The sequence below is a fragment of the Engraulis encrasicolus genome, chromosome 6 (assembly GCF_034702125.1).
Source record: "Engraulis encrasicolus isolate BLACKSEA-1 chromosome 6, IST_EnEncr_1.0, whole genome shotgun sequence".
Classification (NCBI taxonomy): domain Eukaryota; kingdom Metazoa; phylum Chordata; class Actinopteri; order Clupeiformes; family Engraulidae; genus Engraulis; species Engraulis encrasicolus.
In genome coordinates this window covers 36,315,021-36,335,903 of record NC_085862.1, presented here as the reverse complement: position 1 = coordinate 36,335,903, position 20,883 = coordinate 36,315,021, and the positions used below count along the sequence as shown (strand labels likewise).

Sequence of the window (20,883 nt, the reverse complement as noted above, 5' to 3'; positions counted from 1 at the left end):
GAAAGCGGATGTGTAGTCTCTGGCCGTGAGCAGCGGCTTAGTGGTCGATTGTTATTTTTTATAGGGTTTATGCAAGTGTCTGGCCGATGGCAGTGTTAGATAGATGGGTAATATTTAGCAAGAATCCTGCGTCTGTCCACGAGCAACGGGAAATCAGCATGCTTTAGTTGGCATTTGCACAAGCATTTCAGAAAGCAGAGAAACTGATCAGTTTAGGTTCTTTGAATCTGGCTAGCTACTCTCTGTTAGCTAGCAGGATAACCTGAAAACATTTGACTCGTTCAAAGTTTGCTTCATCATGGCAAAAGTGGAATCTGGAGGGAAACCTGCATCAGTTGAAAGTTTAGTTCAACTATGCTTAAAAGGCACGTGCCACCACATGTCTGTTCTCGAGGACAGGATTGCAGGTAATTGTTTTGAACTACTGGTGGAAACTGTCAAAAAATGTCTCCCTGTAACGATTGCCGTTGGTATAACACAAATGTCTGGTATCACAGCTTTTATTTAATACTCCTCGCTTTCTAGAGCTTCCAGACACTCTTCTCAAAGACCTCCTTCCTCACCTCAACATTGTTTACCTCGACCGAATTGAGCCAGTGGTTCAAAGCAAAGGTGAATCTTTCAGACTGTAGCCTAGTGCCAGTTATTGACCTGTGTAACAGCTGTCCTGATAATGTTGCTGTGTTCAATACAGTTTTGCAAATTACGTTGTTTTCCTCCTCAAGGAATGACCACTTCATTTGTGTGGGAATCCATATTTAAAGACCTGGTCAAGACTTGGCGTTGCAGACAAATGGTATGCTAGGACAAGCCTTTGATATCATGACACTGCATTTTTCCACACAATAGCACGTTGATTCACACATGGGTGGCATGATTACAGGCATTGAAACACCACTTTGATTTCCTCTCCTCAGGTTTCACAGCCAACCTGTGGCTGGAAGCAGAGGACCATGGAGAGGCTCTTCCATGTGGCTCTCTACACTCACAACAGAGGGGACAAGAAGTACCTGTCAGACCTCACGGAGCAGACCGTCCTCTCCCTGACGGTCACGTATGTCCAGACTTTGTCGGTAGTGTCCAGGAAGGTGTGTCGACTGGCCTCAGAGGACCTGAGGCCCATCTTATCCACGCTGGAGAGAGGGGTAGGGTGCCTAAAGCTACTGGATCGCTGGGGCCCGTGGACGGGCGTGGAGACGGACCTGCTCTACATCCTGCACCGGCTACTGGACCATGGCTCTGTGAAGGAGGTGGAGATGGGCCGCTGCTATGGGCTGGACCTGCAGAACTGGATCACCACCCGCTGCAGACGAACTGAGAGGGTGGCGCCCTATTTGAACCACAATTCTGGCGACGTGTCCGTGGCAGGGCCGTCCACTGAGCCTCACTGTTCGTACGTCAGCGTGCCAGGCCCCCAGTGTAGCGGCGCCTCGGCCACAGAGGGAGGAGGGCCTTGCAAACGCAGGAGGATTATCTGGCTGTCAGATATGCCCACAGAATTCCCATGCGACACATTTCTGCCCAAGTGTGGCCCCATTTGTCCAAAGGGCGAGATAAACTTGCTGGATATGCAAGTGACCCCATTTGAGATCACCAATGTGGTGTCGCCATCCCTGCCCTCCTGGCTTGGTCTGCATACCCTTCATCTTCACAATGAGAGTATGTGCTAATATTATTATTGTTATTGACACAATAATTATTATATTATTATATTATTATTCACACACTATTTCACATAAAATATCTCATTCTGGAGGCATAATTGTGGAGCTACAAAAGCAGTTGAAAATGTTAATGTTTGTCTTGGAAAACTTGCAGTTTTTTAAACCTCTGGGTAAACGATAAAAAATGTTAGTTGTAGAAGAAGGAGGAAGGAGAAGCACTGGAAATGTTACCAAGTTGTAGTGTAATCATGATTATTGAATATATTTATGGCTGGTGACACTGCTTTACATCATGATCTATTTAACAATGCAATGTGCTTTGCAGGATTGTTTAAGGACTCTGACCTGCTGCTGTTAGTGAACTCTCTCCAGGCGTTGTGTAGTACGCCCGGGTGCCGCCTCAGAGACCTGGCTATGGCTGTGAACTACCTGACGCCTGTGGACGCTGTGGTCGAAGCCTGCCCCTCGGTCACCTCTCTCTCCCTGGACATCTTCCCTCCCTCACCAGGCTCCTGCAATAAGCTTGTGCCTAAAAGAGCCTTAAAGTGTGCCAAAATCACAGGTAAAGCCTCAGATTTAATGGTAATGAGGTTTCGGCTGCATGAATTTTACATCTCTCATCATCTCTTTGTACAGAATGCACTTTACATTTGTCTTTCTTGTGGCTGTTTGCCATAAAGTATGAATATTATTTTTCCATCAGAAGGCTAGTGATTGTGCTCTATACAGAACATAAAGCCAGCAGAATGTGCCGTGAGTCTTTGTTATATTGCTATCCTACATGTATCTTCCTTCAGAGTTTGCACTGGAGAAGTTGTGTCTAAGGTCGTACCATGGGAAAGTGCTGATAGACATGGAAGGCTTCCTGTCTGTACTAAAACAAGCACCATACCTCAGCATCCTGCACGTGTCTGGGATCCATCCAGCCTCTCCCATACTAAACACACTGGCAGGTAAGTCATATTGACTCATGTGACTACTACTTATTATGTTTAGTTAGAGCGTTATGCCGTAATACTGTATATTCGTGTTGTTTTTCAAATAAAACTTTTGTTCCTGCATTTTATTTAACAATGCACTCATGGTCTCGATCCAGTCTGGCTGTCTAAACACTGATCAGATATGGGCAGGGCTCTAAATTAACACCAGCCAACCGGCCAAATGCTGGTGAAATTTCAGTTTGGCTGTTAGAAAAGGCCAACTTTTAGCCACTATGATCCATTAGTGAGGGTGAATTTGACCAGTAAGTTTAAAATCTGCTAGCCTTATTGGTTGGTGATGAAAAAAGGTAATTTAGATTCCTGAATATTGGGGTTTGACCCGACCCATTAGCCAAGCTGATCAATTTCATATGTTGTTTTAAATTTATATACAAAAACAAATTTAAAAGGTGATAACTATGCTCTGCTAACGTCATCTTTCCCATTTCCACCATTTTCATTTGTCTAGAGCACAACAAAAGCTTGAAGTCTCTTATGTTGGATAACATCAATTTAGCCAGCTCTCACTACGAAATCCTTCATCTGTTGGAGAATTCTGATCTTCAAGGTATTATTATTTTTATTATTATTAGCGTAAGAATGTCTGAAACTTTAGCAGTAACGGTTCTGAGATTTTCCTTGCTGATCAAATGTGACAAAATAATATGATAATAATATGATCATATAATATATGATGATAATTTCATTGTAACTGTATTGCTTTTTCTTTCCAATACTCCAGATATTTGCTTCAAAGACTGTCAGCTTCTTGACAAATGTAAGATCAAGGAGGACTTCCTCACGGCCTTTGTGACGTCACTCAAGGGTCTGCCTACACTGCAGTCTCTTGCTCTGCCTGAAAATCGACTTGGTAAGGCACTCGTTCTCAGAGTTCAGATTCTTTTAATATAGGCCAAGAGTATTAGAGTTTCACCCGGAACAAATTAGTAACAAGCTGAAAATTTCAGGATATGTTCAGAATACTTTTAGGAATAACATACCAAAAGTCCCCAGTAATCCCCCTTGGGCTCTCTGAGAAATTCAAGATGGCGTCCAACAGATTCGGACATATCTAAGGCTTGAAATGTAATTTAAAAGCAGTCTAAAGGTGGAAATTTATGTTTTCATGGTAGATGTAGAATCAATTTCATCATTAGGTTTCGATTAAATGCTTATATTAAAAGATAACAACTTTAGTGGAATCTGTTAAGGGTTTTACCGTTATGGAAGTGACAAAAGCACCAGACATTGCATGGTGTTTCTTTATGGATGTAGTAATTCTAGCCTAGGTGCCCTCTGAAAAAAACTTTCTAACATGTCATATGAGTGAGTCTGTGCTTACATGCTTGACATCAAATGTAACATTGTGAACAATTTGAGAAGATTCATACTTGGCCTGAATTAAAATGAGTATTTCCCACACTAAAACTATGGTGAGAATAGACTGCTGCTAATGCTCACTCGGCAGCATACTGAATGGGGAGGTGTCAGTGCAACAAGGTGTCCAAGGTAACAGCTTCTCCATCTAATTTCCATTACATATTTTTATTTGCATGAGATAGAGTAAGGGACAAGACCTCTCCATATGTGTGAATAACCCATAACATCACCAAACTCTACATCTTCACAGGTAGTATTGTGTATATAGTGAGTGCATTTCAGTCATTAAGAATGGCATTGTAGATTACTCAATGTGTATCTTCAGTTGAAATGAAATAAAGAAAATTATTTCTAAGTAGGTGTTCAGCAAGTAGACAGAGGTAAATGGATTTCTTTATTCAGAATTTGCAAACAAGTCCTCACCTAGTAGCCTACTTGTGTTGCATTAACGTTACCTCAGTGATCATTGAGTACCTCAATTGCTACTTCAAAACTGACCGTTCATGGACAACATGAACCATAGGTATTTGCCACCCTTACCTATAGGAGAAATATCAATATAAAGCAACAATTCTCATATGGCATATACTATAAAGGTGAACCATTACTCATTTTCTTGATATGCAAGGCACACATATAGTCCAGGAGGAAGGATGGCCTACCATGCATAAGGAAGCATCATGCAAAATTTGACGCTTTTGTCAGCTCCGTAACGGTAATGGCCTTTTCTCCTATAACAGACTCTACTACTTATCATAACAATATCTATATGTATTGTGTACAACGTGTTGTAATATTTCAGTCACTGGGACCTTGAACCAAAAACATCTTGAAGACGTTGGTCTCCATTTTTTTGGCAGATCATGTACCTACTATAGAGTGTTAGCACGCAAAATCTGGTGGAAATCCGTTTAACCGTTCGGAAATGATTGCACAAACAAATGTCGGCCATCTTGAATGTCAGCCATCTTGAAAATGATGGCCTCCAAAATTAAATCACATCACTTAGTAACAAAGTGTTAGCACCCCAAATTTTGTGACAATGCATTCACCCATTCAGAAGTTATGGCATTAACACTATAATATCATAATTTGGACGCCCTATTGAATTTCTCGGAAAGCCCAAGGTGGATTCCCGGGGACTTTTAGTATGTTGTTCCTAAAGGTATTCTGAACATATTCTCCAATCCAGCTTGTTTCTAATTTGCTCCGGTTTGGGCCTATTTTTGAGCTAATACTCTTGGCCTAATAATGCATGCACCTGTAATACATTTAAATTCTAAAAATGCTTTTTTTTTTTTTGGTCCAATAGCCAAAAGCGTGAAGGACCTGGCAGAGCTCTTCTCAGGGAACACTCCCAGCACAATACAGAAACTGGACCTCAGGTAATGACCTTATTAGTAAAGATGTGTGCGTGCGTGCGTGCGTGCGTGCGTGCGTGTGTGTGTGTGTGTCTGTAGTTTTCTCCTGAGTGTCTATTTCTTTCCTGTAGTTTTGCGTAATTTACCATGGTTAATGCTTCACTGCCACAACTGAAATGTTTACAATGACACACAATGGTAATTTATATGGGTTGTCTTGAGACTCAAGATGTGCCGTGTCTCTGTGCACAGCTCCAATTACATTCTGCCTGCGGACCTGCTCGAGTTCAGCACCCAGCTGAGATTGCACAAGCGATCGCTCCAGCCCAGCCGCACACTGGTTCTGGACCTCCGGTTAAACCCACTGGACCGAGACCAGGATGTCAAGCAGGAGGCTCTAAGGACGCTCATCCCCTTCTGTCACATTCTCACAGACAACTGGGACTCTGGCTCCACCATGGCCGATCACATCAGCGTGATGTGATGTAACCTGGCCAGGGGAGTATTCCAAGAGCATGGTTAAATGATAAACCTGGCTAAGTTGACCTACAGGAAGAGGTAAAACTGTTAATAGATAGCCCACAGGTGTCAGGCTCTTCTAGTATATCATTTACAACTACCTCAAGGTTAACTTTACCTGTTTTACTACTGAGCCAGGTTCTTGGAATACAAGGCAGGTCACGCACTACAGCAATTGAGAAACTGCAGCACATGCGCTGCATATTGCTCTTTTATAAAATATTGTTTTATAATGTTTCATTTGAAAATATTTGGGGAGTAGTTTGTGTGGAGCACAACTCCAATTACATCAATCACTATGACAAACATGAGCTTACTCATGTGCTGCATATGAGGTTTTTGTATTATTATTATTTGTTTGATAATGTTTCATTAAAAATGTTTGCATTGTTCTTGGAGAGCAGTTCATTGTAGGAGGTCTGATTTTCAGTTGTTTTCAGAAAGCCAACTAAATCGATTCTAATCTTAAATCCTAAGTTGCTTGAGAATTAAAAGGTTATATGAAAGCAGGTTAGTGTGCCAAGCAGCTTATTTGGTTAAGTGGACCGCAAAATGTCACAAGAGTACAGAGACATGATCCACAATGACTACTATAGCCAAAAGTAAATTTTAATATATGTATTGTACATTTATGTTACAGGAAAAAAGGGTTGCTTTTCAGCATAAATACACCAAAAACTAGTGAAAGGGTACAAACAAAACAAACAGTGAAAAATAACTTCGATACAGTAGAAAGTAGGATCAGAGGTTATAGTAGCATATTTGTACAACTCGTCTGTTCAACTTTTAGAATTGAACACCTCGTATTTACGTCCATCCCCCCAAAATGGCTTTGACCACCAACCTGATGAAAAATATCAAGGCAGTCTACACACTGCAGTCACAAGAGATATCTTGACCCTCCTTGAATATCACACAGGGTTGGTGTTTAACATAATGGACGGCTGCTGGTATGAATCCAATTTCACACCACACCCCTTTCTCAAGTGTTCCTTTGCTGGTCAGTAGGCTGCAAGGAGTCTATATGTCAGTACACACAACGCAATCACGAGAGGTATCTTGACCCTCTCTGAGAGTAACACACAGGGTTGGTGTTAACAACAGGCTGTTGGTTATAAGCCCATCACACTGCATCGCTTGCGTAAGTGTGCTGTTGCTGGTCAGTAGGTCAGTGCTGCATGTCTGTATTTCAGCTCTCAGCTTTCAGCACTCCCCGCTGGTCCTCATGCGAGCGCTGGTGGAAGACGAAGGAGACGGCAGCGTCCCAGGAGGCTGCAAGCGCGGGGTCCTTTAGTCCCCTCTTGTCCGCGCAGTGCTGCCAATTGGACAGGTCGCTGGTGCAATCCGAGTCCTCAGGCGGGGGACGAACCTGCCGTCCGTTTACACAGCGCTTGCAGCGGAACCTGACAAAATATAGTTTGTTATGAATTGGTCATAAGTCTCATGCAGGTTAAGTAGTATTATTAAGTCTAACAGGCATTTATATTTGACAAGACAAGGTGGCTGTAATGCAAATGACATTTACACAGTATTAGAGAGAGTATTGTGATGGTGCAATACTGCCTCGTCTTTAGGACACAGATAATACCGGAATGCAATGTAATATTCATTTAAAAAGTGGACACAAAATATGGCAAAGCAAATCGCACTGATTCCATACCGATCATGCGTGTCACTAGTGGTGCTCTCGTTGAGTATGAAGAGCTCTCGTAGTTCTCCCAGGGAGAAGTGCCTCTCCACATCCTGCTCCTCATCCACCACACAGCTGCTCAGGGCCTTCTTATGGGTCTGCCTCTGAAGGATCTTCTCCTCGATAGTTCCTGTCTACACAAACACACACACATTGATGAACAGGACTGAAATTGTTATACATTTCCTTTTCAAGTCAAGTCAGCCTTATTGTCATTTTATTCATTTGCATAGGTCATACAAGGAAATTGAAATTACAATTCTCTCTATATCCCATACCAGGACATAGACATACACAGGACTGACATTAACAGACAGATATGTAAGTGCAAGATATGATCAGTAACAAAAAACAAGCAGCAAGTTATAATAAAGAGATTAAGTAATAGTTCTGTAGATTTATGGTAGTTTGAATAGTTTGCCTGTTGATGAACATCAGGGGAAACTGATTAGACAAATCAGGCTTTCACCAATTCTAAGACTAGGGCTGCACCTGATGCATTAAAAAAAATTTTAAGTGAAGATGCATCAAAATTACATTGAAAAAAGGTAGGCTATTTCTGTAGAATGGTTGCTGCTCTGTCATAATGTGTGAGATACATGCACAAAAACATGATGGCAGCCTGCTGCATGTATGGTGCAGTCAGTTCAGTTGATTATAGTGAAAGTTCTTTGTTAGGGCAGATAAGTCTTTGACTCAACACATTGAGTAAAACCCAGCATAACATACTACAGTGTATGAGAAGTTATTGTAGTCTTCAAGTAACAGCATTAGTAAGAGGTTTCCACTCACTGAAAGAAGTCTGTAGATAAAGCAGGTCTTCTTCTGACCATCTCTCCACACTCTGGCCATGGCCTGCTCATCATTGGCTGGATTCCAGTCAGGGTCGAACATGACCAGCCGATTGGCTCCGATCAGATTGAGGCCACATCCTCCTGCCTTGCTGCTCAGCATGAAGATGAATTCTGGATTCTAGAACAGGAATGGAATGGGTTGAGTAAAGTAGGAACAACCTTTACTTCTGTCAGTCATGACAGATGGCCTTCCAGAACTTTTTATTTATTAGAGTTCCTAACAAGGATGACTCAGTACCTAGCAGTCGATGGGAATAGGGTAAGCAGGAACAACCTAAGGAGTATGGTCAGAACCAACAGTATTTAGTTTTGAGAATTCTTAAAGAATAACTTCTGCCACTTTCAATATGCTGTTGTATTGCTCACGCTACCCTTGACTTGTCCGTACCCGGTGATGCTGCATTTTTCAACTCTTTCCAAGATCGGAGCTATTCTAATGGGGGCAGATTTTGTTTACATTAAAAACTTTCTTAACATAGGCCTACTCCAAATATTATCCCATATGGTATCGCTGTTTGATAGTTGTCTGGTGATGTTGCATAATCTTCTGACTGGATGTTATTCGGAATAAATCAAGATGTTTTTTTTTAAATGTAAACAAACACCTGCCCCCTACAATGACCAGGATCTCGGAAAAGGGTGGGAAAAAAAATCTCAGGTACTGACAAGTCCAGGGTAGTGTGAGCATTACAACTGCATGTTGAAATTGGCAGAAGTGATCCTTTAAGACTTTAATCCCTATCCATCTAACAAATGCCAAAGTGAGCTTAAAAGCTATTCCTACATGCACTTCTTTCCCATATTCCTCTAGATTCGGAATAGCTTCACTTCCACTGTACCTTAATAACAGTGCGTGTTGGGTGAATATTCCAGTAAAAGTGAATGTACAAGATTTTCTATGCTTACCGTGGGACTATTGAATCTTTCCACTATCTTTGCTCGTTTCTTGATGGACATGGTTCCATCCAGTCGCACATACAGGTATCTGAAACATCAAGAAATGATTGATATTGTGAGAAGATACAAATCAAGTAAAAACATCTGAAGGGAAACAACTTAGGAATCGCCATTTCTTTTACCTTCGTTGTCTGCACAGCTTCTCGAACAGATCTAGAGTTTGGGTGTAGTTGGAGACCAGCACCACTTTATCACTTGATGTGCTTTTTGTTATTGCAAGGATGTAATCCAGTACCAGCATCTTCCCTGTTCAAAAACAAAGGTCAGTGCATTACAGTTACATTCCGATAATATACCAAAACATCATTTTTATAATTTTGAACTCCCCCGACCCACAACAGTTTGTATAATCCCATAAGAAGAGCTCAAGGTTTACCAGAGAGCTGGGGCTCCACTGCCTTGGTGCTGTAGCCAGGTGGGAAGAGGTCCAGGGCCCCCTCAAAGCCCTCCTCTCCCTCCAGACACTTGTCATAGATGAGTGATGGATCTGAACATAACAGAGGGACGTCTCATTACTATAAGCGAGGGTGAAATGAGTAGGCCACAGGCATGACAGAGAGCTACTTACTACTTATTCTGATGACCGCTTTATCACATCATATACTGTAAATAGAATGATACATACAGACATAAACAATAAAGAAAAAGAGAAGAGAGATTCTGTCAGTCAGCCCTGTGAATACTCACGGTTGCATAGTTTCTTGAGGGAGGTGATGGAGGAGAGGGAGGAGACACTGATCTTGCCTCCCTGTAGGCTCTCCACCGGCTTGGCCTGCTTCAGGAAACGCTTATACAGCTCACTCTGCAGAGGCGTCAGTCTACAGCACACAAACACGCACACAGTTTAGAAAAACAAGAGAGTAACTGCCATTCTTATGACATCACAAGGCACCCACGACTATAAGTATAAACCTCAAAATATGTTCAATTATAGATTGGGTTGTCACTTCGTACAATCTTGCTATAAACGAAATATAATGTTAACTCCTCATACCTGCAACAGACCACCTGTTCAATCTTCACTGGCAGGTACTTTGAAAGTATGTCTGATGTCCTCCTGATCAAACATCTGCAAAAGCAACAAATATACAGTGTAAGGTTAAGTACTAAAAATATAAAAGCAGTAAAATGAGGCTAGAAATTTGCTCTGTACATTATGCAGAAAAGATACCATGAATATTATTCAGAGTTAAAATAGTGAGGAGGCTGACCTGTTGACAATGCTGATGAGCTCTTTGAGTTTCTCCTCTCCAGCTGCCCTGTCTTTATCACTGGCATCGGCATCACGACCCTTTAGGATTGGAAGCTCAAAACGCTTCTTGAACTCCTGAGCAGTGCCTGAGAAGGCAACAGGAAAAGCATTTACAGGATACATGATGCAAAAAAATATGAAAATGCCAAAATGTAAGAAAAAAACATAAAATTCTACACAGTCACGTATTTTGAAATACATTTTTAGGCTTTTAAACCTTTCTTCTTCAGGAAAGGACAGGATAGTTTGAGAGAGACAGGAAACAAGAGGGGAGGAAAAAATGGGGTCGAAATTGAACCTACAGTAGATTCCCAGTGTATTGGTATGACAACCTAGCCCACTGAGACACAGTTACCCCATACAAACAGTGGAATATTAAAAAGTACATTAAAAACTTTCTTTGTAGGTATATTTGCAGACACAAAACCAAAAACACAAAAACTTTGAATCTTCATCATTGTAGACACAAAACAATGACATTTTCATACCAAGGATTCCAGCATTGACAAAATGCACCAGGCTGAAGTACTCCAGCAGGTCATTCTGAATGGGTGTCCCAGAAATGAGCACTCGTCTCTGGGCGTTCATGGCATTGAGAGCCTGGTACGTCTGATTGTCAGAGTTCTTCAACCGGTGGCCCTGAAGTGAACAAGTGAAGCAATGAAGCAGCAACTGTGAAATCACATCAGCAACATCTTAAACATAAACCTTATTGCCAAAAGTGCCTTGCCCGTGGTTGATTATTACCCATTCTCTATTACAAGACTATGAAATGTACAGTCTGGGGTCACACCATAGGCAAAGCAGTGGAACCAACAGTGGGCATTAACACTGCTTAGGCCAGTACAGCCATGTTGTCACTGTACTAAGCCCCTTCTCAATTACAAAGATTCAAAAATCATACAAAAGAAATTGTACCAAATAAAGGGATATGAAACAAGAGTGTGCTGCTCCCCCTGTGCTGCCCATACCATCATAACATCCAGAATAAGAGTTGACAGTTGGCCTACCTCATCACAAATCACAAGACCAACTTTTCCCTTGTGGAGAACTTCGGCATGGAGACGGAATGTCTCATATGAAATGATGAGGATCGGAGAGGGCACCCTCAAACCATGCTGTGCCATGAAGCCCTCTGTAAAGAAGACCAACAATAAAACTCACTTTTTACACAAAACACATAATTTCCACGATAGCAAGACCCTGAACTGAATGACCACCTTTTAGGACCTGCTATTTTAAAATTTGCATATACAGTCTCAGGAAAAAGTTTGTACACCCTTTGAAATTTCTTACCTTTCTGTCAAAATTGGTCATAAAACATGGTCTGATCTTCCCGGAAATCGCAAGAAGGAACAACCAGAGTCTGCTTTAATTAATTCAACCCAAACATTTACAAGTTTTCATATTTTCATTGGCCATAAGATGTAAACATTCACAGGACAGCAAGGCATAAGTAAGTACACCCTTGCATTCAATAGGTTTTAACCCTAAGTTAGTCGCAATAACCTCAACCAGATGCTTCCTGTAGTTGCAGATCAGATTAACAAAACAATCTGGATGTATCTGGTCTCCCTCTTCTTTAGAAAACTGCCTCTCGTCAGCAAGGTTTGTGGGATGTCTGGAGTGCATAGCTTTCTTGACTTCATGCCTGATAATCTCAATTGTTTATTTGTCAGGGCTTTGACGTGGCTATTCCAGAATGTGTATTTCATTATTATGAAGCCATTCTAAAGTCGATTTGCTTCTAAAGTATGGGTTGTTGTCACATTTCAGCACCCATCCTCTTGTGTGCTTCAACTGTGTGACAGACTACCTCACTTTTTTTCTGTAAAATATCTTGATAAACTTCTAAGTTCATTGTTCCACTGATGATAGCAAACTCAAAAGGGCCTGAGGCAGCAAGGTAGCCGCATATAATGATGCTCCCGCCACCATACTCGCAGGCAGAGATGATGTTTTTGTCAAGGTGTGGTTCTCCAGTTCTCCTCCAAACATGACATTGTGTGTTCCCCTGAACAATTCAACTTTGGTTTCAACGTTAGTCTACAGAATATTTTGCAGTAATTCTATGAAGCATATAAATGCTTTTTCGCAAACCTCAAAGGTGCAGCAATATTTTTTTAGACAGAAACCCCATTAATTTTAGATTGGTAGAATGAATCCCCTTTTTAGCTATTCTTGGTTACATCTCCTCTTCTGAGTATGGTAGCGGGAGCATCATTATATGCAGCTACATTGCTGCCTCAGGCCCTTGACAGTTTGCTATTATCAGTGGAACAATGAACTCAAGTTTATTGTGATATTTTACAGAAAAAAACGTGAGGAAGTCTGTCACACAGTTGAAGCACACAAGAGTATGGGTCCTGAAATGTGACAACAACCCATACTTTAGAAGCAAATCGACTTTAGAATGGCTTCATAATAATGAAATACACATTCTGAAATAGCCCAGCCAAAGCTCTGACAAAAAACAATTGAGATTAAAGGGCATGAAGTCAAGAAAGCTATGCACTCCAGACATCCCACAAACCTTGCTGACGAGAGGCAGTTCTCTAAAGAAGAGGGAGACAAGATACAAACAGATTGTTTTGTTAATCTGATCTGCAACTACAGGACAAGTCTGGTTGATGATATTGCAACTAACTGAGGGTTAAACCCTACTTAATGCAAGGGTGTACTTACTTATGCCCTGCTCTCCTGTGAATATTATGGCCTTATGACCAATAAAAATATGATAACATGTAAATGTTTGAGTGGAATTAATTAAAGCAGACTCTGATTGTTCCATCTTGAGATTTCCGGGAAGATCCGACCATGTTTTATGATCAATTTTGACAAAAATGTAAGAAATTTCAAAGGGTGTACAAACTTTTTCCTGGGACTGTATGATCGCCACAAGCTGTGGTGGGACCTCTGAAAAGTGCACATGGGGCAATTAACCTACCCAGTTTGCGATCAATCTCGCCTTTCGAGCCGCCATCTATGGCCAGCGGTTGCACACGTCCTCCAAGCCACTTCCCCACCTCGTTGTACCAGTTTCGCACCAGGCTGGAGGGAGAGACCACGATGGCCTTGTCTATCTCGGGCTTGCAGTCGGGGCTCTGGCGCAGGAGCGTCCACATGAGCGTGATGCACTGCAGGGTCTTGCCCAGGCCCATCTCGTCTGCCATGATGCAGCCGAACGACTCCGGGATACGTCTGCCTGTCACACAGTCCCACAGGAATCTCACACCCTGCCAGATGAAGCAGAGAAGCATGCGCTTAGTATTGATTAAACCCATATAAACCTGATGCTGTATATACGCTGCATTGACCTAGGCGCCTGGACATAGTCCCTGCATTTAGTTGAGGTTTTTTTTATTAAAACTGTGGATACGGTATGTTAGAGCTGAATGAACACATTCTAATGCAAGATGAGGGTCTTAGCATTTAAATGCAACTAATTTCATGTTTTATGTGCTTCAGAGGCTGAGATATTCAGGTTTTCATAGGCTGAGGGCATCTTTTCCCAAAAAGGGCTTAGGCATTCAGCAGGTGTTTTTTGAAGGTGTAGTAGGCTTAAAAAATAATAAATAAAAACATGTGTGTGACAGTATGTTGACAGTGAATGCAAGTAAACATTTGAGGTCATTGTCTTAATGGAGATGGCCATTACCTCTCGCTGATGAGGCCTTAGCACTTTGCCAAGTACAGGATCCACAACAACATGAACAGGAGCCTTATCTCTGCAGAGAACACATACAGTAAGTACATGAACAAGCATGTCACTCGTTAGATGGCCTTACATTCAGAACATTCATTAGTCTCAAACTCTCAATAACAAACCAATAGAGAAGAAGCATCATCAACTCACTTGTCAGCTTTGAGCGTGTCATGAGCACTCAGTGTAGGTGGTTCATACAGAACCAGGGCATCCACCTCAAAAGGGTCATGGAGAGCTCTTCGGACTCCGGCACGCTTCAGGCCCAAAGCTCGGATTCCCAATGAGCCTGGAATTGCACCACCAATATCATAGCAACTTTAAATCCGATGGGAATGGAAAGCTGGTGCAAATGAATTTGAATATGAAGTGCAAACTGTGCATACCAGTGTAGTTGGCTATGGGGATTTTAAACGGCTTTGAAAGGATGCTGCGAATGAAGGCCTCCTGCAGAAGAGGACATGGCATTCAGTCAGCTCAATCTTTAAATGTTAGGCAATATACAGTAAATATACAGTCATGCAAAAACAACATAGATTCAAGGGCAATTTACGTGTTGACCGCTGTCCATGCACATCGGCCGATTGGTTATCTGCGTGAGAGGTTTCCTGAAAGGGGAGATGAGGTTCTCCCGACTGTCGCCATCTCCTTTTCTTCGCTTTCGTGTCTAAAGACAGTAGTGTTTAGTAGTTATTATCTTATTATCTTTAGTAGTTATCATCTTAATAAAGATATCCAGTCTTAACATTTATCTAATGGCACGTACCTCTTCTTGGGGGTCCCAGTCCTCGTCGGAAGAATCATCTCCGCATCTCCTTTTGGCAACCTGACTTGGCGCTAAGCTTCTCCTCTGTAAGTCATCGCCAGCACAAAACTTAATACCACAACCTGATCACTTTTTAAATCAGTGGTCAATTACATCATTTGACAAGACATGATGCAAATAGCAGAACCCAGAACTATGGCTCTGGCAGAACCTGGTTGAACAATGTGCCGTTGCTATGTAACTTTGCAGATGTATGAAACGGAACATACCACTTACCATTTTCTTTATGTTGATGTACGCAATTTACACGAATCCTATAAGGAATTGCACCATGATCTCCCTCTCCTATAACATTACAAGAACAGTCATATCTTCGCTGATAGCTACCTTAGCGTGAACACACATTAGCTAACCAAATATCTGAGTAAACTAAGTCTACATCGCCCTTGGCAGTCTACTTCATTGTGTCATTTCAAAAGATTACAAACGCGGTTCCATAAATTCTGCAAAAAAGGTGTCGTTGTACAACATAACATGCATTACTCATGAAGTAAAAACTACACTAGAACTACTACACGGTGTGTTTACAAAACGCTGTTGTGTTGAATATGCCGCGCAGATTACGCAAACGTAACTACGGAAAGTGTGGTGGTTCAAAAGGCAAATGCCAAATTCGTTCTACAAAGCAGCATCTCTAACCTGTTTTGCAATCCGCTGCAAATTCATCCCCCACCAAAGAGATATTTAAAACTCAGATAACTATAAGATTACTATGGTAATTAAATGTTCTTCATATTTTCGGGGACACACCGTTTTTGAGTAGCCTCCAACTGCGAATAGCAAAGAAATACTTCATTGGTACCAGCAGAGGGCATCCACAGACAGGCCTTTTCTTTATTTCCCTCCGAAGGCCTGCCTGAGCATCACCTAGGGACCTTTCTCATTCCACTTCAAATCTGAGGGCCGTAAATGTCCTCCGAGGGCCGTATTATGACCACCAACCAGGATTTCCCCCTGAACTTCAGGCTGAAGGCAGACCCCACCTTCGCTGCCCTGAATAACTTAATTGTATTGCAAATGTATTTTCTAAGACTCCTTTACAAAATGTGTCATATTTCATGTGAAGCTACATAACATTAAAATAACATCGTGGGGCGGATAAAACGGCCTCAAGGGCCGCAAATTTCAAAGAATGTTTTCATGTACAGTACAGTATACTATAAATGGCATATTTCTCACATAATATAAGCATTCATGTAAGGATTTTATATCCAGTGTGGCAGTAATGCATTACAAAAGTAATTAATTACTGTAATGCATTACTTTTTGCTGTAATGTAAGGCATTACAGGGCAAAAATCTGTAATATTTGCCTAGTTACAATGCAAAATAACCAAAGTTACAATGCATTACAATGACCTGGATTTTAGTGGTAGTCTATTCAGTGTGGTGGGTCAAGGAATCTTGAATTTAGAAGACGCTATTCCTGAACCTGGTAGTTTTTAGTCTGCATGCTGCCAAAAACACCTCCTAGATGGGAGGTGAAAAAGTAATGACTCATGAGCTTGATTTACAGTGTAATAAATTGCCAGATCCATATTTAGGCCTACAGTTCTTTTGCCGAAAGTGACTAAAGTAACGCAAAAGTAGTGTAATGCCTTACATTTTAAATGTAGTAATATTGTAGTGTAAGGGATTATTTTGAAAAGACAGAAACATGTTATCAGTAATGCATTAGTTTTTGAGTAACTTGCCCAACAGTGTTTATATCTGTACAGGGGTGATGGGGATGACCACAACTTCTGAAAAGCTTGAATGCCCCCCCACCCACACACACACACAATGCACAGGCCTATATTTCTTGTGGCAAATTAATATTTGCACATATCACTTTAGTATCATGCCCCCCTACCCCACCCCAGCCCCCAAACATGCAAACCTGTTAAAGCTGAATAATATTTTTCCCTCATAGACTAACCACTGTGAAACAGCAATCACATTATGCCACTTCTGTAACTATAGAGCACTTCTGTCCTTGAATCTTTTATGGGTCTTAATCTGTCATCATCTCTGTGAGTAGAAGACACCTGTGTCACGCTTGTGCTGCGCTGTACCGAAGTTAATGTTTCAGTCTCTCAAAGGCTGATGAAGATTATACCATTCAGACGTCTGATAAGGCTCAGAGTTTCCATAAACTCATGGGCTTTCCCAGCAAGCAAAAAAACCCTCTATGAAGCACAGGGACGCTGACAGCTTTGGCCAGGCCCAGGACAAAGTAATCTGAAAGGGCCCTCCCACCTAATGTATACAATGTAATGTGGGTCCAATTCTGGGGCCCCGTCTGTCCCTTGGCCTGGGACCCACCCCTGTCTGCTTCCCCCTATGGAGCACAGCCAGAGAATACTGGCAGACGCGAAGGGCGGGAAGGTGAGAGGTAACCCCTTGTCTTGGCCCCGCTGCAGCTGTTGGTGCAAGGGGTGCAGGGAAGCTGACAAGGGGGGCAACTAGGTTAGTTGTCCTGGGCCCAGGGAGGTGCGGGGAGAAATGGGTCATCATTGTTTTACTATATGTATGGAGAAGAGGGCCCTTTCAGATGGCTTTGTCTTGGCCCCGACAAAAGCTTTCAGCGGTCCTGAATGGGCGGCCAGTAAAATGTATAGTCTTCCACAGAGACCTATATGAGGACGTGCGCAGGTGAAAGGGCTCGCGATGAAAAAAAAAACGGTGGCACGGCACGGTACGTTTCAATCCCCCGACATCTTTATCTCATCCCTCATCAGGACCACAATTCCATCAATGTCATAACCTTACACCAGGGAAGCCGACAGGGGGGATACAAGGGGGCCAGTCATCCCCAGGCCCGGGGAGAAGGGTGCCCAGAAGTTTGGTTCTCATTACATTGCATGGATTGGTTGAGGGGGGCCTTTTAGATGATTTCGTCCTGGGCCCGGCCAAAGCTGTCAGCGGCCCTGCCTTCCACACGAAGCACTTGTGCGATAGGGGAGATAGGGTGTCCTTGAGTGGCCCAGGGATCAGGATCTGATTGCGAGGATGTGGGTGTATTTGGGTTACCCTAAATTTAAAACAGTCATCCCTCATGCGGCTGTCCTGTGGCCAGATGTGAACGCCCATCCTCCTGGCGTGGATGTGCACGGAGGCAGGTCTCAGCAACATGAAGCTTGCTGAAGGGGAGCGGGGTGGGGGGGGGGGTGGTGGTGCTGCTGCTTGTTTTGTTTAAGCTGCTAGTAACAATAATCTATGTGCTTGGGAGGCCCGGGGCTTTTGTGCAGGACAATTCTTCACCCTCCATAGAGAAGCGATTGAAGCAGATGTTTGGTCACCTGTGTCGCGGGGACAGTGTTGATAAACAGTCTCTGAGAGCAGAAGATGGGAATCGGAGTGCTAATGCCCAACCGCTCTTCTCCACACCAGCCCCCCTGCTGCTGTCTGTGCTTTGTATAAACAGTGTATCACATTCAGCCCCACAGCTTGCAAGGGTCCCGGAGTGTGTGTGTGTGTGTGTGTGTGTGTGTGTGTGTGTGTGTGTGTGTGTGTGTGTGTGTGTGTTGTAGTCAAGCGCCCAGGGGCCCCCTTTGCCCTCCCAGGTGAGAGGGGTGGCCTTATCTACCGGCCTCTTACAAAAGAAAATACTGCAATCAGAGTGTGATGGCGCGCGGATAAGAGAACAAAACCGGGCCTATGCGGTAGTTTACAGAGACGTGCAGAACCTCGTGTGAGCTTCGCGCTTCAGGGAGTGCTCTTTGTGGGAAGGAACCCCCTGCTTTTCAGTGGGCCACGTCCACGGGTGGAGGGCATAAGAGCGATGGGGCGGCACATTCCTAACCTGTCTCAACCTAAATACAGACATATACTGGAAAGCCGACAGAGCGAATCAAAGGGGACAGTTGTCCCGGGACCAGGGAGACAGGACTGCCTTATTGCTTTGTGAGTACACCCAGGGAGAGGCCCTTTCAGATTACTTTGTCTCGGGCCGGGTCAAATCTGTCAGTAGCCCTGGACATACTGTGTACATACACATCGTCTTGCCCTGCTTTGCTTTGCTGCGCGACCATTGATTTATCAGTGCAAAAATCCCCATTGACACAGCTCTGTGGGTGATCAGAAATTTGGAATGCAAAAAAAGAAATGTGATACAATGCTGCTGTTGCTCTCAACAAAAAGTTTTTATTTTAGCCATTAATCTGTAATAAACAGCAATAGATCATGTGATTTATATAAATATATGAGACTTTGAATCAGTTGGTATCGGTTTGTCTCTTTGACAGCGTGACACCTCGTAACAAGTGATATGCGCGTACTCCATATTTCTCCCTCGTTATGCTTTTATTGGTTACATACACACGATTCGTCTCTCGGGATATTTTGGAGTACACTCTGCAAGGAGACCTTGGCGTCCTAGCCCACGGACATCATTCAGTAAATATAGACTTTTATAGACCACATTTCTATTTGCCTGTTGATTTACTCCTGTTAATGTCATGTTAAGCACACGGCATAGTAAATACCACTTTGCAGTCTATAATCTCCTATGAGCCAGATCCGGTTGAACACTGTACTTTTTTTGGATAAAACTTTATTCCTTTTACAGGAGAAAAAAAGTATAAAAATAAAGTTCACACAGAACCTTTGCAACAGTGAAATAACAGCAACACCAATAATAATAATAATAATAATAATAATAATAATAATAAACACTGGAGTTATGAGGTTGCGAATGATAGTGTTTAATTTCGGAACAGCAAAGCTCCTTGTGGTGGTCAAGCACTAAGTCAGACTAGATGGGGCCCTCGGTCAGGCTGAAGTGTTTGGGCCCCCAATGACAGGGGCGTCAGGCACAGTTATTCTCCACACTTGGCTTCGTGCTTTGGCACTGGGGAAGCATCACAGGAGGACAGCGCTGGAACAGGCCTAGCCAGTGTTATTTGCACCATGTTTATTGCCGATGGAGAGCCCAGGGATAACAGGAGAGTGAGTGAGTGCTTGTGAAGACGTACGTACATATAACCAGAACAAAGGTGCACGGTGTGAGAATGTGAATCTGATTTGTGGGACACTGAATGAATCACTGTCGCTCAGTGAATGTTTCGGAAGTGTTGCTTTATATAAGGATCTTGCTCCATTAAAAAAAAAAGAATAACAAATCTTACATGGCCACTTCATAAATAATAGACATCTGATGTTTATAAGAACAAGTCCAATACAAAACCATAATAAATAAATAACTTAACAGCAATAAATACAACCCCCAGTAGTATAATAAGGCGAAGAGATGCATAGCATCTAACGGGGGGAGCTATCTCATCAAGAATGACAGATTTATTTACATGAGAGAAGAACCAAAAACATGAACCACCCTCAGGGCTGAAGACTCAATACTCCTTATGCAGCAAACCTTGGTAAGCCTCCTTCCGACTGCACCAGCAGGATTCCCACAGTAAACAAAGTGAGTACAACAAACACAGCCTTTTGCCCCTACTACGCCTTGGAGTTAAGGCACAGCTATAAAATAATAATAATAATAATAATAATAATAATAATAATAATAATAATAATAATAACAAATAAAAAAACATAATAGACATGGTTTTCATATGTTTCAATGAAATCGTTCACGAAATGGATTGTCTTATGGTAGTCTTCAATGAAAGGGAAATCTCCATCTGATCTCCTAATACACACATTAAAATATGAGGTCAATATGTATCTAAGTGATATTGTGGTCAACAATGAGTTACAG

General features: G+C 42.4%; 2 protein-coding genes across 2 annotated transcripts; one reads left to right on the top strand and one right to left on the bottom strand.

Annotated features, from left to right (window-relative positions):
• The first annotated feature begins 27 nt into the window (after positions 1-27).
• On the top strand, positions 28-6,296 carry lrrc41 (leucine rich repeat containing 41). Its single transcript, XM_063201438.1, has 10 exons — positions 28-407; positions 526-612; positions 726-796; positions 918-1,659; positions 1,990-2,226; positions 2,462-2,617; positions 3,114-3,212; positions 3,387-3,515; positions 5,337-5,409; positions 5,638-6,296. Exons 1-10 carry the CDS (start codon positions 299-301, stop codon positions 5,867-5,869), a joined length of 1,935 nt encoding a protein of 644 aa, XP_063057508.1. The 5' UTR covers positions 28-298; the 3' UTR covers positions 5,870-6,296.
• Positions 6,297-6,495: 199 nt separating this feature from the next.
• Positions 6,496-15,742, bottom strand: rad54l (RAD54 like). The gene is made up of 18 exons (XM_063201437.1): positions 15,403-15,742; positions 15,127-15,210; positions 14,914-15,027; positions 14,747-14,807; positions 14,514-14,649; positions 14,316-14,385; positions 13,605-13,893; positions 11,668-11,792; positions 11,146-11,296; positions 10,617-10,743; positions 10,400-10,474; positions 10,093-10,223; positions 9,782-9,892; positions 9,528-9,651; positions 9,355-9,433; positions 8,387-8,566; positions 7,565-7,728; positions 6,496-7,307 (listed from the first exon to the last, which is right to left on the bottom strand). Exons 1-18 carry the CDS (start codon positions 15,403-15,405, stop codon positions 7,094-7,096), a joined length of 2,238 nt encoding a protein of 745 aa, XP_063057507.1. The 5' UTR covers positions 15,406-15,742; the 3' UTR covers positions 6,496-7,093.
• Between the last annotated feature and the right edge of the window lie 5,141 nt (positions 15,743-20,883).